The sequence below is a fragment of the Lissotriton vulgaris genome, chromosome 3_2 (genome assembly GCF_964263255.1).
Source record: "Lissotriton vulgaris chromosome 3_2, aLisVul1.2, whole genome shotgun sequence".
Taxonomy (NCBI): domain Eukaryota; kingdom Metazoa; phylum Chordata; class Amphibia; order Caudata; family Salamandridae; genus Lissotriton; species Lissotriton vulgaris.
The window spans coordinates 280,713,347-280,726,586 of NC_141690.1; the positions used below are offsets into that span (position 1 = coordinate 280,713,347).

The 13,240-nt window shown below is 49.4% G+C and overlaps 1 protein-coding gene across 1 annotated transcript in view; it reads right to left on the bottom strand.

Moving 5' to 3' along the window:
• Positions 1–13,240, bottom strand: part of LOC147725690 (uncharacterized) — a 132,689-nt gene that overhangs the window by 53,260 nt on the left and 66,189 nt on the right. The window contains exon 3 of the mRNA XM_086964353.1: positions 11,778–11,830. Within this exon, the coding sequence (XP_086820479.1) occupies positions 11,778–11,830 (53 nt within the window). The remainder of the gene's footprint in view (positions 1–11,777; positions 11,831–13,240) is intronic.

Here is a 13,240-nt window from a genome sequence, read left to right on the forward strand (position 1 = left end):
TCTCGCTCGAACTCTCTCCAGCTCAAGCTCTTTCTGCAACTCCAACTCAACTAACTGACTCCGCCTCTGCACTTCACTATTATAGAATGCTCTTCCCTCATGGAAATTTCCAAAAGAGGGCTGCCTCCCACCGAATTCCTGTGCCAGGTCCAGGGCCCCTCGCGCAGCCGCAGTGACCATCTGCATGTTACGTCTGAACCCAGGAGACAAACACATTCCTCGGATAAGAACCGGCCCTGGCTGGTTTTCCCCTAGCAGACAACAGGCTTAACTATAAACATTACCTTTCCCCTTCAAGCATCTCAGCTCTGCAGGGATAGAAAGCAAAATGGAGTCTCTCTAGTTCTGGGCCTTGTAGGCCTGAGAAGGATGAAATAACCCTTAGCTCTGTCAGAGTACCTACACAAACCATACCAATGTGTAATATAAAGTCAGGACCACAGGATCCACTCTCTACTATAGGCAGGATAATGAAAGGACACATAATTATGTCAAAGCCAATAGGCAATAGATGGATTAGAGTCACGAATAAGGGATCTATCATCATATAAAGCAGCTATCCTCTTCTAGGTCTGGAAAAAGGGCTTAAAAGGGCCAACACAAGGTAAGAATACAGATCCTAGATGAGAGCAAGCTTAAAGTCTTCATCACTCCGAAATAGAGCCAAAAAACCTGTCAAGACACCCAGGCTGTCAATGCCTCATCACCCAGGCTGTCAGTGCCTCATCACCCAGACTGTCAATGCCTCATCACCCAGCCAGTCAGTACCTCATCACCCAGACTGTCAGTGCCTCGTCACCCAGGCTGTCAGTGCCTCGTCACCCAGGCTGTCAGTGCCTCGTCACCCAGGCTGTCAGTGCCTCGTCACCCAGGCTGTCAGTGCCTCGTCACCCAGACTGTCAGTGCCTCGTCACCCAGACTGTCAGTGCCTCGTCACCCAGACTGTCAGTGCCTCTTCACCCAGACTGTCAATGCCTCATCACCGAGGCTGTCAATGCCTCATCACCCAGCCAGTCAGTACCTCATCACCCAGACTGTCAGTGCCTCGGCACCCAGGCTCTCAGTGCCTCGGCATCCAGACTGTCAGTGCCTCGGCATCCAGGCTGTCAGTGCCTCGGCACCCAGGCTGTCAGTGCCTCGGCACCCAGGCTGTCAGTGCCTCGTCACCCAGGCTGTCAGTGCCTCGTCACCCAGACTGTCAGTGCCTCGTCACCCAGACTGTCAGTGCCTCGTCACCCAGACTGTCAGTGCCTCTTCACCCAGACTGTCAGTGCCTCATCACCGAGGCTGTCAGTGCCTCTTCACCCAGACTGTCAATGCCTCATCACCCAGACTGTCAATGCCTCATCACCCAGACAGTCAATGCCTCATCACTCAGGCTGTCAATGCCTCATCACCCAGACTGTCTATGCCTATTCACCCAGACTGTCAGTGCCTCATCACACAGGCTGTCAATGCCTCATCACCCAGACTGTCAGTGCCTCATCACCCAGACAGTCAATGCCTCATCACTCAGGCTGTCAATGCCTCATCACCCAGACTGTCTATGCCTATTCACCCAGACTGTCAGTGCCTCATCACCCAGACAGTCAATGCCTCATCACTCAGGCTGTCAATGCCTCATCACCCAGGCTGTCAATGCCTCATCCCCCAGACGGACAGTGCCTCAGCTGGACCCTCTACCTAAGGGATCCAGGGAGGCAGTGATTGCACCTCTGTCAGCGGCAGCCGCTGGTGTGCTTTGGTGTTAGGGTAATATAACCCCTATTTCTCGTAATTCTGCTCCAGAGCGAGGAGAGACCGTGGTGGTGTTTCCTTCACCAAACTATCGCTAGGATGGAGGACATTCCTTCCGTGAGGTCCTCTGCAGCTACAGCACTTCCTGCAGGATGCAGGGGGCTCTCTTTTACCACCGACCTGGACATCAGGCCCCTCGACTTCTGTACTGAATGAAATAAACAATCAATAAAAAATTATGATTTCCTACTTCTATGTGTGTTGCACAATCCAGCACACATGCAAACAACACATCGCCATTCTGGATTGTTTATGTGCAGGAAGGGACAACGTCCTGCACAGACACAATCATTCCCCCAGCGCAAACACCTTCGCACTACGGTGCCCGGGTGCCTGTGTTGGCGCTAGGCAGCTAAATGTAGCACCAGCGCTATTGAAAACACCATTGTAAATATGGTGCATCCCTACGTTTTCAGAATGGTGGATGGTGGCGTTAGCAATGGTTGCTCAACATCACACTTCGCCATTCCCTTGTTAATATAACCCTCAGTTCCTACACCCTCCTTTTATTCTATAGATCCTTACCCCTTGTTCTATTCTCCACCTCGTCTCCATGAACGTATCTTTCCACTGTTCTCAGTCCTCTTCTCCTTCTCCTCCCTTCCACCCCTTCCTCTCTTCTCTTCCATTTCTCCACCTCTCATCCTCTTTTTTCTCTCCCAACTATTGTCTTTCTGTCCGTCAGACCACTTTTCATTTTTTCCTCCCTCTTCCTTTACCTCTTGCCCTTTTGTCATTCCCCTCCCAATGCACCATTCTCTTCTATTCTCCTCAGCCTCCTGACTTTTTCCTCACAATCGACCCCTCCAACCTTTTGTCTCTTCCTTTCTGCTCCAGTCTCACCATCTCCCCTGTCCTTCTGTCTCCCTCTTGTCTATCAATCAACCAATCAATCAGTACATTTGTAGAGCACACTACTTACCTGTGAGGGTCTCGGGGCAATGAGAGGGGGCAGGGGTGCAGCTACTGTACGAACAGCCAGGTTTTGAGGAGTCTCCCGAAGGTCAGCAGGTCTTGTGTCAGTCGTTGGCGGATGGGGAGGGAGTTCCAGGTTTTTGCAGCAAGGTGAGATAACGATCTGCCGCAGGCGTTCGCTCGGCAGATGCGGGGGACGGTGGCGAGGGCGAGGTCAGCGGAGCACAGATGGCGGTTTGGGGTGTAGAAGGTGAGTTGTTCATTGAGGTATGCTGGTCCGGTGTTGTGGAGGGCTTTGTGAGCGTGGGTCAGGAGCTTAAAGGTGATCCTCTTGTTGACGGGGAGCTAGTGCAGGTCTTTCAGGTGGGCTGTGATGTGGCTGTGGCAGGGGATGTCGAGGATGAGGCGTGCAGAGGCGTTCTGTATGCGTTGTAGTCGTTCTGGAGTTTTGCTGATCTTCCTGCGTAGAGAGCGTTGCCGTTGTCTATCACTTTCTTCTTTCCTCCCTTCCCTTGCTTTCATCACTGACTTGTCTCTTGTTCTTTCTTCTCCTTTTCCTCCTTTTTGTCTCTCTGCCATATATGCTGCTGGTTTCTCTACCTGGCATGCAGTGGAAGCAGGTAGTGCACGTGTGAGGTGACTAGTGGGAGCGGCTTCTCAGCTCCTCGGGACAGACGCTCAACCACCACCAGGCAACAAACCACTTTAAAATGCCCAGATGTGCTGAAGTTTTGTGCTGATGCCAATCGACGTAAAAGGGAGCCTGGGGACTTATTTACAAGTCCCTTTTGCCGCCAGAGGGTCACTTTTTGACGCGTCGGCGGCGCAGTGTGCCTGCACATATTTACAAGGCCATGTAAAGCAACACTAATTAGTTTTTCATGACCTTGTAAATATGTTTCCCATTCACGTATAACTGCATGACAGGGGCGTTGCTGTGGATGTGCCCGTGCAACATCCATGAAATCGGACGCATTCCCAGATTTACAATATTTCGTACACCTGGGAATGCGTCAGAATCCTACGCCTTCCCAGGGGAGGCGTACAGAGGCACAAAGAGGAGAAATACTTGAATTTCTCCTAGTTTTTTCCTCTGTCTATGCATGCTGCACTCTGCATCTAACATAGAAAGTGCCTTCCTGCACAAAAACAATCATCACCTCAGCGCAGTCACCCTGGTTCAAGGGACAGGAATGTTCCGTATCTTGTAGATCATATTTTCAGGAAATCCTGTCCCTAAGACAATAAATAGATAATAATACTCTGGAGACAAGAATAATATCCAGGAGTAATCAAAAGGGATATCTAGTGCACTTTTAATCAAACATATCCATACTAATATAATAAAGAGAGAGCCCAAACCTTTGATGCGGGTAATCTCAGGAACCACAGCACCAATCACAACACCCAATACTGCGTTGCAAAGGGCAGTTGCAGCAGAAGGACATAGGCTATGCAGACGCCCACCATATACATTTAAAAGGTAAAAGAACCGTGCCAGCAAAGTAGTCCCTTGTGGGCGTGTCTGCGTTGTGCTGTGGGCGTGTGCTTGGGGCGTGACAAACGCTGGGGGTGTGATGTACGTTCCGCCCTTCATGCCATGTCTCATATCGTATGCTGTGGGCGTATGCTGGGGGCGTGGGCGTGTGCGGGGCGCAGGATTACGGAAAAAAAACGAGCGTTGTGCCCGATATTTCATTGTTTTTTCTTCCCAGGTTCTGTACATTCCAGCTCCGGGTGTCCACCCTGCTCCCTTTAAATACCCCTGCACCCCATAATCATAACTCACCCATACTCCTTAAAATACCCCAACACCCTTAAACACTAACCCATCTTAACCCTAAAAATACCCCTGTACCCCAAAACCCAAACCTACCCCTGAACCCTAAAATACCCCTGTACCCCAAAACCCAAACCTAGCCCTGAAACCTTGAAATACCCCTGTACCCCAAACCCCAAACCTACCCCTGAACCCTAAAATATCCCTGTACCCCAAAACCCAAACCTAGCCCTGAACCATAAAAATAACCCTGTACCCCAAAACCCAAACCTACCCCTGAACCCTAAAATACCCCTGTACCCCTAAATCCAAACCTAGCCCTGAACCCTAAAAATACCCATGTACCCAAAAACTCAAACCTAGACCTGAACCCTTAAAATACCCCTGACCCCAAAACCCAAACCTACCCCTGAACCCTAAAATTACCCCTATACCCCAAAACCCAACCTAGCCCTGAACCCTAAAAATACCCTTGTACCCCAAAACCCATACCTATCCCTAAACCCTAAAACTACCCCTGCACCCCATAACCCAAAACTATATCTGAACCCTTAAAATACCCAAACACCCCAAAACATATACCTCAGTACCCCAAAACATATACCCCTATACCCATACTTACCTTATCCAAACATTACAAAAAACATGCTTTTACCATTCATCCATTTACAACGAATTTCCTTGTAAATGTATGTGTGGTAAAAGCATATAAATTGTAATGCCATATGTTATAATGGCATTGCGGAGTCATGGTACTTTCGTAATGAAAGTATGCGGAGTGATGGTATGCGGAAAGAAAGTTGCGGAATAATGGGTGTTTACCCTCCCCCGGTAAGTACATTGGTGGCACGGCGGCCCACATCTTCAGCAACATACTCATATTTTTTCACCACTGATTTGAAAAATGCACAGGTCTCTCTCATTGATGCTGAGAAAGAGGGGTCCCAGTTAACACACACAAAATTATTTACAAAACAAAGAAATTAGTCAAATATGAAGACAAAAAAGTCAATCTGCTGACATTGTTTTCAAATACAATGAAGGTGAAGCTGAGCCAGCTATTAGGGCAACCATTCTTGATACAACACTAAAAAAATTAATATAGTGCCCTGGAAAAGGGGGGAGGGGAATTGTGCAGTGAGTGTAGGAGAGGGTAAGTGACATAAAGACAAAGCCACAAGGCCACACAATAATGGATTGACACATACACTAATTTAAATATCACCGACCATAGGTTCAAATGTAACACTACGGAGTAACATGCTTCATGAGTATAATTAATAACACAATTATTGGAATGAAGCTGAAAACACAGGAAAAAAGTCGACGTTTCGACCCCTTTATAGAGGCAGGCTTGAATTGATCCCTTGCAATGAGGTCTTCATCAGGACGGGAGACAGGGACACAAACCAGGGATGCTTGTTTTCAAGGGCGAAGAAAGAACTATCAATCCCACAGGACAGACTAGATAGAGCCTGGACTTCTGGACCAACCTCTGGTATCAGAAATTAGTGCAGTACATGAATGGGTAATTAACATAGAAGAGAGGCGTCATTAATGTGCACCATGTTGTAATGCCCAAGTGTGATCGCGCTAGGTCTGGGACACTAGAGTAGGTGTACTTCGAAATTGGACCTCCGAGTCACATGAATGTGTGAATTGGCGAAAGAAGAATCGGGCAACTGTAGGTCTCGGTTGCCAATTGAATGGAGGGGTCGCCGAGCTTACATCGTGCACACTGCAAAATCTTATTATTCAATCCGGCACCTGATGCATGGTTAGTTGATCAGAGTTCAAGCCACAACAGCGTAACGGGATGCTTTCTGGTGTCTGTTCTTGGTGCCACTTCTTCACGAGCCTCCGGCAGGCTTACTTGGATGCTTGGAGGTCAGTGGTGAACCAGCTGACTTTTCTGTTGGTGCGTCTGTTCGATGGTTTCTTGAGCGGGGCGAAGGCGTTGGCGCAGTCGTCAATCCATTGCCTGAGGTTGAGGGCGGCGGCGTTGTTGTCCGCAGTGTCTGTTGGTGGGTTTTGGGCGAGGGTGGTGACTAGCTGGTCTTCTGTGACTTTTCCCCAGCTGCGGTGGGGTGCCCGTTGTGTGCGGAGGTGCATGGTGGGTTTCTTGAAGGTGAAGTGGACGCAGCGGTGGTCGGTCCAGTGGAGTTCGGTGGTGTGGCTAAAGGTGATGTGGTTGCTTGCTGAGAAGATGGGGTCGAGCGTGTGTCCGGCGGAGTGGGCAGGATTTGTGACGAGTTGTTTGAGTCCGAGGTTGTCGAGCAGGGAGGTGGAGTTGAAGTCATTGGTGTTCTCGAGGAGTAAGTTCGGGTCTATGAGGAGGATGTAGTCCGTGGACGCAAGGGCGTGCATGCTGACAAAGTCGGCGTTGGAGTCGCTGAACTGTGGCCGGGGTGGCCTGTAGATGAGGGTGGTGTTGGGGTCGGTTTTCGGCGATGATGAGCGAGTCGTCAGTGCTGGTCGAGATTCTGAGGGTGTTTCTGTGGACGATGGCGATTCCTCCTCCTATTCCATTGGTGTGGTCCCTGCGGGTGATCTTGTAGCAGTCAGGGTTTGCTATGGCGATGTCGGGTGCCGAGGGGCATTCATCCAGGTCTCCGTCAGGAAGGCGAAGTCTGGGGAGGAGGAGTCGAGTAGGTCCCAGAGTTCAAAAGTGTTTTTGCAGGCGGAGCTGGTGTTGAGTAGAAGGCATTGGAGGCCGTTGCGGCATACCCCAGTGGGCGTGGTGGTTTGGCGCGCTGGTGTAGCTGCAGATCTGACAGGAGAAGGGTCCATGAGTCCGCTTCGGGTGGCCTGGAAGCAGGTGCGTGAGTGGCCAGCGTTGAGTGCGTGAAGGGTGTTGGCGTTGTAGGGGTGTTGGGTGTTGTGGCAGTTGCGGGGGTCAGGGGGGCAGGGGTTCTGGCGCTCGGCGCGGTCCAGGCATGGACAGACGCAGACGTGCTTGACTTTGGCGCACCAGTGGCGCGGCCTCACAGCAGCCGCCATAATAAGGGAAGGTGGGAGTGAGGTGCAGCTGGGAGGCAGGGCGCAATACACCAATGGGCGCGCGAGGGGGGAGGGCGCAGGGGACGCAGCAGCGGGAAAACGGGAGGAACGAGGACACAGAACATGAAATGCAGGAAACAAAGCCCAATACAAGAAAAATACAGGTATTCAATGCACAATATCAGAACAGCAGTGGACAGAAACACAAAACCAGTCACAAATAAACGAGTGGTAAAAAAGTGGAACAGATACCAATGAGGGGCCAAGAACTCGCGGCAATAGCGGCAGTAGTGGGGTCAGTTACACGGGTACTGGAAGGTGGAGCTGCGCGGCATGGGGAGCAACGTGCCTAGAACAGGGTCAAGGGTCACTATGAGGTCATCCAAAAAGCCACGCAGGGCAGGTAAATAAGCCCCATATTGTGTTGGAAAGATGCCCATTGCTTAGTGTGTTGAAGGAGCATCACTGGGATGTTACTTGGGTGGATCAGGAGAAGCAGCCATATATTTTGATGCAAAGCGCCACCTACACCGGGCTTTGGGTCAAAATCTAACACCTCGTTGAGGTAGGCGTTATGAAGGATAAATGTTAAGATTTCTCAATAAACTCGTCAGGTTGCATGTAGACGGAAGTGCAGAGCACACATGGGGTGAGCAGAATCCTTCTATGTTTGTCTTGGCATAAGAATCTGTACAACTCCTATAGTAGACAGTGCACACAAACCTCTGAGGGGCTGTGCCTCGTTGAAGGCAGTCTGTAAGAGCGCTAAGGTGAAGGCAGCCGCAAGCCAGTCTTAGTACAAATGGCTCTGTGCTGTTCCCCCTCGTGCAGCGCCGCGCAGAAAGTGTGGTGGATGTGCTGTATTATAAATTAGTATATCTACCCTGATGAGTTTATATGGCGTTTTAAATTGGTGTCGGTGCAGGTGAGACAGTGAGCAGTAGCGAGCCTGCAGTATCTATGTATACAGGCACTGACTGCCTCCCACTGGGGTGTATGCGCATCACGTAAAATGTGAGTACATCAACCCCATGGGGGCTGAGTGGACGCAACGAGGGGGCAGCCACAGTGTTAGATAGGAAGCCTCTATGGTCCTAGCCAATATAGTGTAGGGCCTGTTCGGCACGGTCACTATTTTACAAACATTTGAGACAAACAGCCTTCCTGACTGGGCGGCCATATTGAAAACATGGCGGCTTGGGAAGAGCAGTGCAGTATTACACGTGTTGAACCCCCATATGGTCTTGAGATCTCCACCAAGTAGGGCAGTGACGTGGCCACATGGTGGGCAGAGTTCATCTGTCCACAATGGGAGCAAGGTGCCCGGTGTTGCTACGCAGCCACTCCAGTCTGGTTTTGTCAGGGCATAATATGGACTTACAACACGCATACATGTCAACATTTTCAAACTGTAAAGAGGGAGAGTTAACATTTTTTTTTTAATGGAAATGTATTTTCCCCACTGATGACTAAGGGGCCGCTTTTACGCCGGCCGGCAAATGCCACGATTGCCGGGCGGAAAAAGTCCACAATACGGTGGCATTAGGATGGTTGCGGTGCGTATGCCTTTCCATGGAGACTCCACCATGGAAAGGCATGCGGGAAATGACTATGCGGGCCCCCGTGTGGTGGGGGTCTGCACCTATGGTACCCCCCTTCATTGCCATGCACAAGGTGGTAGGCACCCCGCGGTGCCTGTCACGTTGTGCAGGGCAATGCACAACATGCCTCTTTGGCTTTGAGGCGGGTGCTGCTTACAGCACCACCCGCCGCAATGTCAAAGATGGGCAATGCGATTTCCCGGGTGGCAATCGCATCCTAATTGGCGGTGCTGGACCGCCCCACCCCTGGCAGCTCGTCCCAGCACTGCGTCCGCCCGCCATCCTAATAGAGCCCTAATATTGTGAAAGATGCAATTTAGGTGGAAGAAGCTAAAATAAATCCGTTTTGTGTACCTGGCACCATCCTGATTCAGGTGGGAGACTACCAATTTGAAGGCTGACATCCCACTTCAGGATTCCTACAGAATCCAGATGTTTGTGAATCCCGCTCTGCTGGTGAGAGGCTCGGCAGCTTGGGCTCTTGCACCGCGTCTGTCACCCTCGCTACCTGCCGCGTCGCTGGCTGCGTGCTTCTGCCAGGTAAAGCAAAAACAAAGGAGCGTAATAATGAACAGGTGGCGCTGGGCAGCTCGAGTTGCCTCGCTGCGCTGCCCTGTGTCACAGGGAAAGGGCAGGAAGGCACAGTATTCAAGGCACACAACACATGCCAGCCCTTTTCTCGTGCACTGGAGCACAATGGGCTGCCTGCGCCAACGCAGGCACCTTCCACCATGGCGCGAGGGCTCCAGGCGTTGCTGGCAGGATTGTTTTTTGGGCAGGAAGGTGTAACTTCCTGCACAAAAACTATTCTTAGAAAAGCAATCTTTCGAGGCGTATTCCTCTTTCAATGTGCAGAATGCAGCAAACATAGGAAGAGGAAGTAACAAGGAGACATTAAGATATTTTTCCTCACTGCGCCTCTCCTAGGGAGGCGCATCTTTTTGGCGCATTCCCAGGTTTCATAAATCTGGAAATTAATCAAAAACCAGGGGAGATGTCAGGGAGCGCCCGCACAACGCCCGCGCAATGCCCACGGAAGGCCTCCCTTGCTCAGAGTAGTGTAACGCACCGATTTGCGCTGGGTTGCTTGACTCCGGACTTATGACGCAACTTTACGTGGCTTCATTAATCTGGCTTAGAGTTTGCGTCACGCATTTACCACTTTGCGTGGTGCAAGCATGATGCAAGGCCCTTGTAAATAGGCCCCAAAGTATATTTTGCCATTGATCTGACATCCAATCCTGCAGCAGCGCAGGTGCAAGGCCGGTCCCCTGCTGTGCCAGTGGGCACTGCAGGTTGAAGTCACAGGCCTCAGTTCTAAAACCTCCTTTGAATCCCAGCAAATGCTCTGGGAGAAAAACAGGTGAATCAAGCAGAGATTCAAGCTCTGTTTTTGTTTATGTTATGAAAAACGGAAAAAAATTAAATGTTGATGCCTCATACATACCAGATGACACGGTTCAGGTGAGAAACTCTCGGATTTTAAAGCCAAAAATGGAGTAACTTTAGCCGTCTCCCACCTGAAATTGCGTCTGATTCAATAGGTCAGTGGGGAAGATGCATTTCGCCGATTAATTTTCCAAAATCTCCCCCTTTGTAGCTGTGAAATGTTGGCACGTATAGGGGCAGATTTACTAGGAAGTGCTGTAGCGCAGCAACGCAAGCCCTTTGGCTGCGCCACGCTGCGGCACTTCCAAAGCACAGGATTGCAACATATTTACAATAATATGCCGCATCTCTGTGCTCTCCCCTACGCTGGTGCAGAAACAGCTGCCATGCGCCACCACAGGCATCCTTGCGCCATGGTGCAAGGATGCCTGCGTCGTGGGGAGATTGTTTTTGTGCAGGAAGGGGCCCCTTCCTGCACAAAAGCAATCCCTACAGGCATGCTCCTTTCTCAAGGTGTGCTGTAGAATGCAGCATGCATAAAAAAGAGGAAAAAACGAGGAGAAATGTAAACATTTCTCCTTGTTGAGCCTCGCTACGCCACCCCTAGGGTGGTGCAGCATTCAGACACAGCTCCAGATTTACGATTTCTCATAAATCTTGAGATGTGTCTGGTTCCATGGGTTTTGCGTAGGAACACCCACAGCAACACCTATGGAACACCCCTTCAACGCAAAGTGCTGTGTGTGAAGGGGCCGTATTTTCAAGGACAAGAAAAGCAAAGTAGGGTGGCTTTTCCTGTCCTTGTAAATATGGAGCAGTAACATGCGTCACCAATACGTCACAAAAAAGGAGGGTGGCGCAGGGGGCTGAAAATCTTCCCCCTAGTTTTTGGGACCTTAAAAATCAGAAGTCTCCCACCTGAGCCGGTCTATTGGCATAGATCCACACCAATGGCTGTCTACGCTGCTACTTTACACCAGTCAGGCGAATAGAAAACAATTTTCGTTGCATGAACGCTTTACTTTGAATGTGTCACCTATGACACGGAAGTGTATCCCAGCGCTAAGTGCTGAGGTAAAAATGGAGCAGCAGAAATGAGAGAGAATTCCCAGTGCACTGGAGCAGAGTGTCAGGGTTTGTTGAGGTTGGCACTTGGACGCTCTTACATTAATTGTTGTGGAATAGGGCGACTTCAGAGATCCACTGTCGGTCCCTTCAGAACCTCAGGTTTATCAGAGGAGCTTGAAAATATTAAACAAAATATAATAATATCTGAAAAGCAAAGGGCCACGTACCTGTTCATAGCCTCCCAGCCTTTCGACGATTCTGTAGAACGTGAAGAGGTCGACTGGAAGAAGAAAGAGTTAAAGTGGTTATTACTATTTGTGAGGGTATGCATTAGTATTTTATGAGTGGTGCGTGGTGCATGGAACTTCCAAGATGGCCGCAGAGGTGCATCGCGGTGCTTGCTGTTGTTGTATTTCTATCTAGGACCCTAATTCGATATTCCCGATTCATGCCCTTATGTGGTTATAACAAATAATATCCTTATAAAGGCATAGGAATCATATCCATATTTAGTAATAGCCCATGCAGTCCAAATACGGCAAGGCTACTCCCATATACTCCTAGAAAGAACAACGCGTTCTTTAAACAAACCAAGCCACCAGCAGCCCGGGAAAACCCCCTGCTTTTGTTTTGATTTGCACAAGAACTCCTGAAGTCCTGAAAGAACTGTTAGTTCTTAGTGACGTCTTATGTCCAACCTTACGTCAAACCCGTCACCTTTCAGGTATAAATATACCAACGTTGCCTTAAGCAAACACACGGTGGTTGGGAGCAGAGCGACGTTCTACTTGCCCGGAAGCCCAGCTGTTGCTAGAGCCAAAGGAAAACGCCCCTCCCTTCGACGCACTGAGAGAGACGTTGTCTTTTTCTCCAGCCGAGGAAATCCAGCTCCGGTGTTCCCAAGTCACCCTCGCGGGTTGCTGGGAGATCGAGTCCTGAGAAGCGAGATACAAGACCTCCTTCATTCTATAACCAAGGTACGGAGCTGATTAAAACCTTAGAGAGAATTCTTGATTCTGATTCTTGGCAAAAACCTAACTTAACTTAAAACTGCAACTTACTTACTCCTTCCCATGTATTAAGCTTAGGTCAGGTACACCGGGGTGGGCGTATCTTAGAAGCACCAGTTGAGTTCGTTAGTCAATGTTTTATGTATGTATATGTTTTATCCATTTTAACACCTTCGATGCTCATGACGAGCTCAGCTCGTCATGAGGTAGACCTCTCATACACTCATGACGAGCTGAGCTCGTCATGAACAATGGGAATAAATCAGGGTCAGCACAGGAGGGGAATACCATCAGCATTGATGGTGTTAAAGTATCATATGGCTCAGAAACCATATCAATGCTTTTACAGTATTATTTCATAATACTACTTTTACTGTACGCATTTTACTTTATAATAAGTATTGCAATTGTGGCAATTCATTTCTCTTGCATGAGAATGAAGACTGCTCAATAAAATAACACATTTTATTGAAAACGCCAGTCTCTCTATTTCTCTGCACTCTGGTGAAATTAAGCATGCATGATTGACTGAGTGAAATAGCTGTCTATTGTTTCACACGACTCTGAAGATATACTCCTTATTCTGGGGGAGCAAAGTTGTCATGTTTATGCGGTTGTCAGAAAAAAATCCCTTCTTGTCTAAATCAGGATGGGTTAACCCTTTCCTGAACATTCGAGAA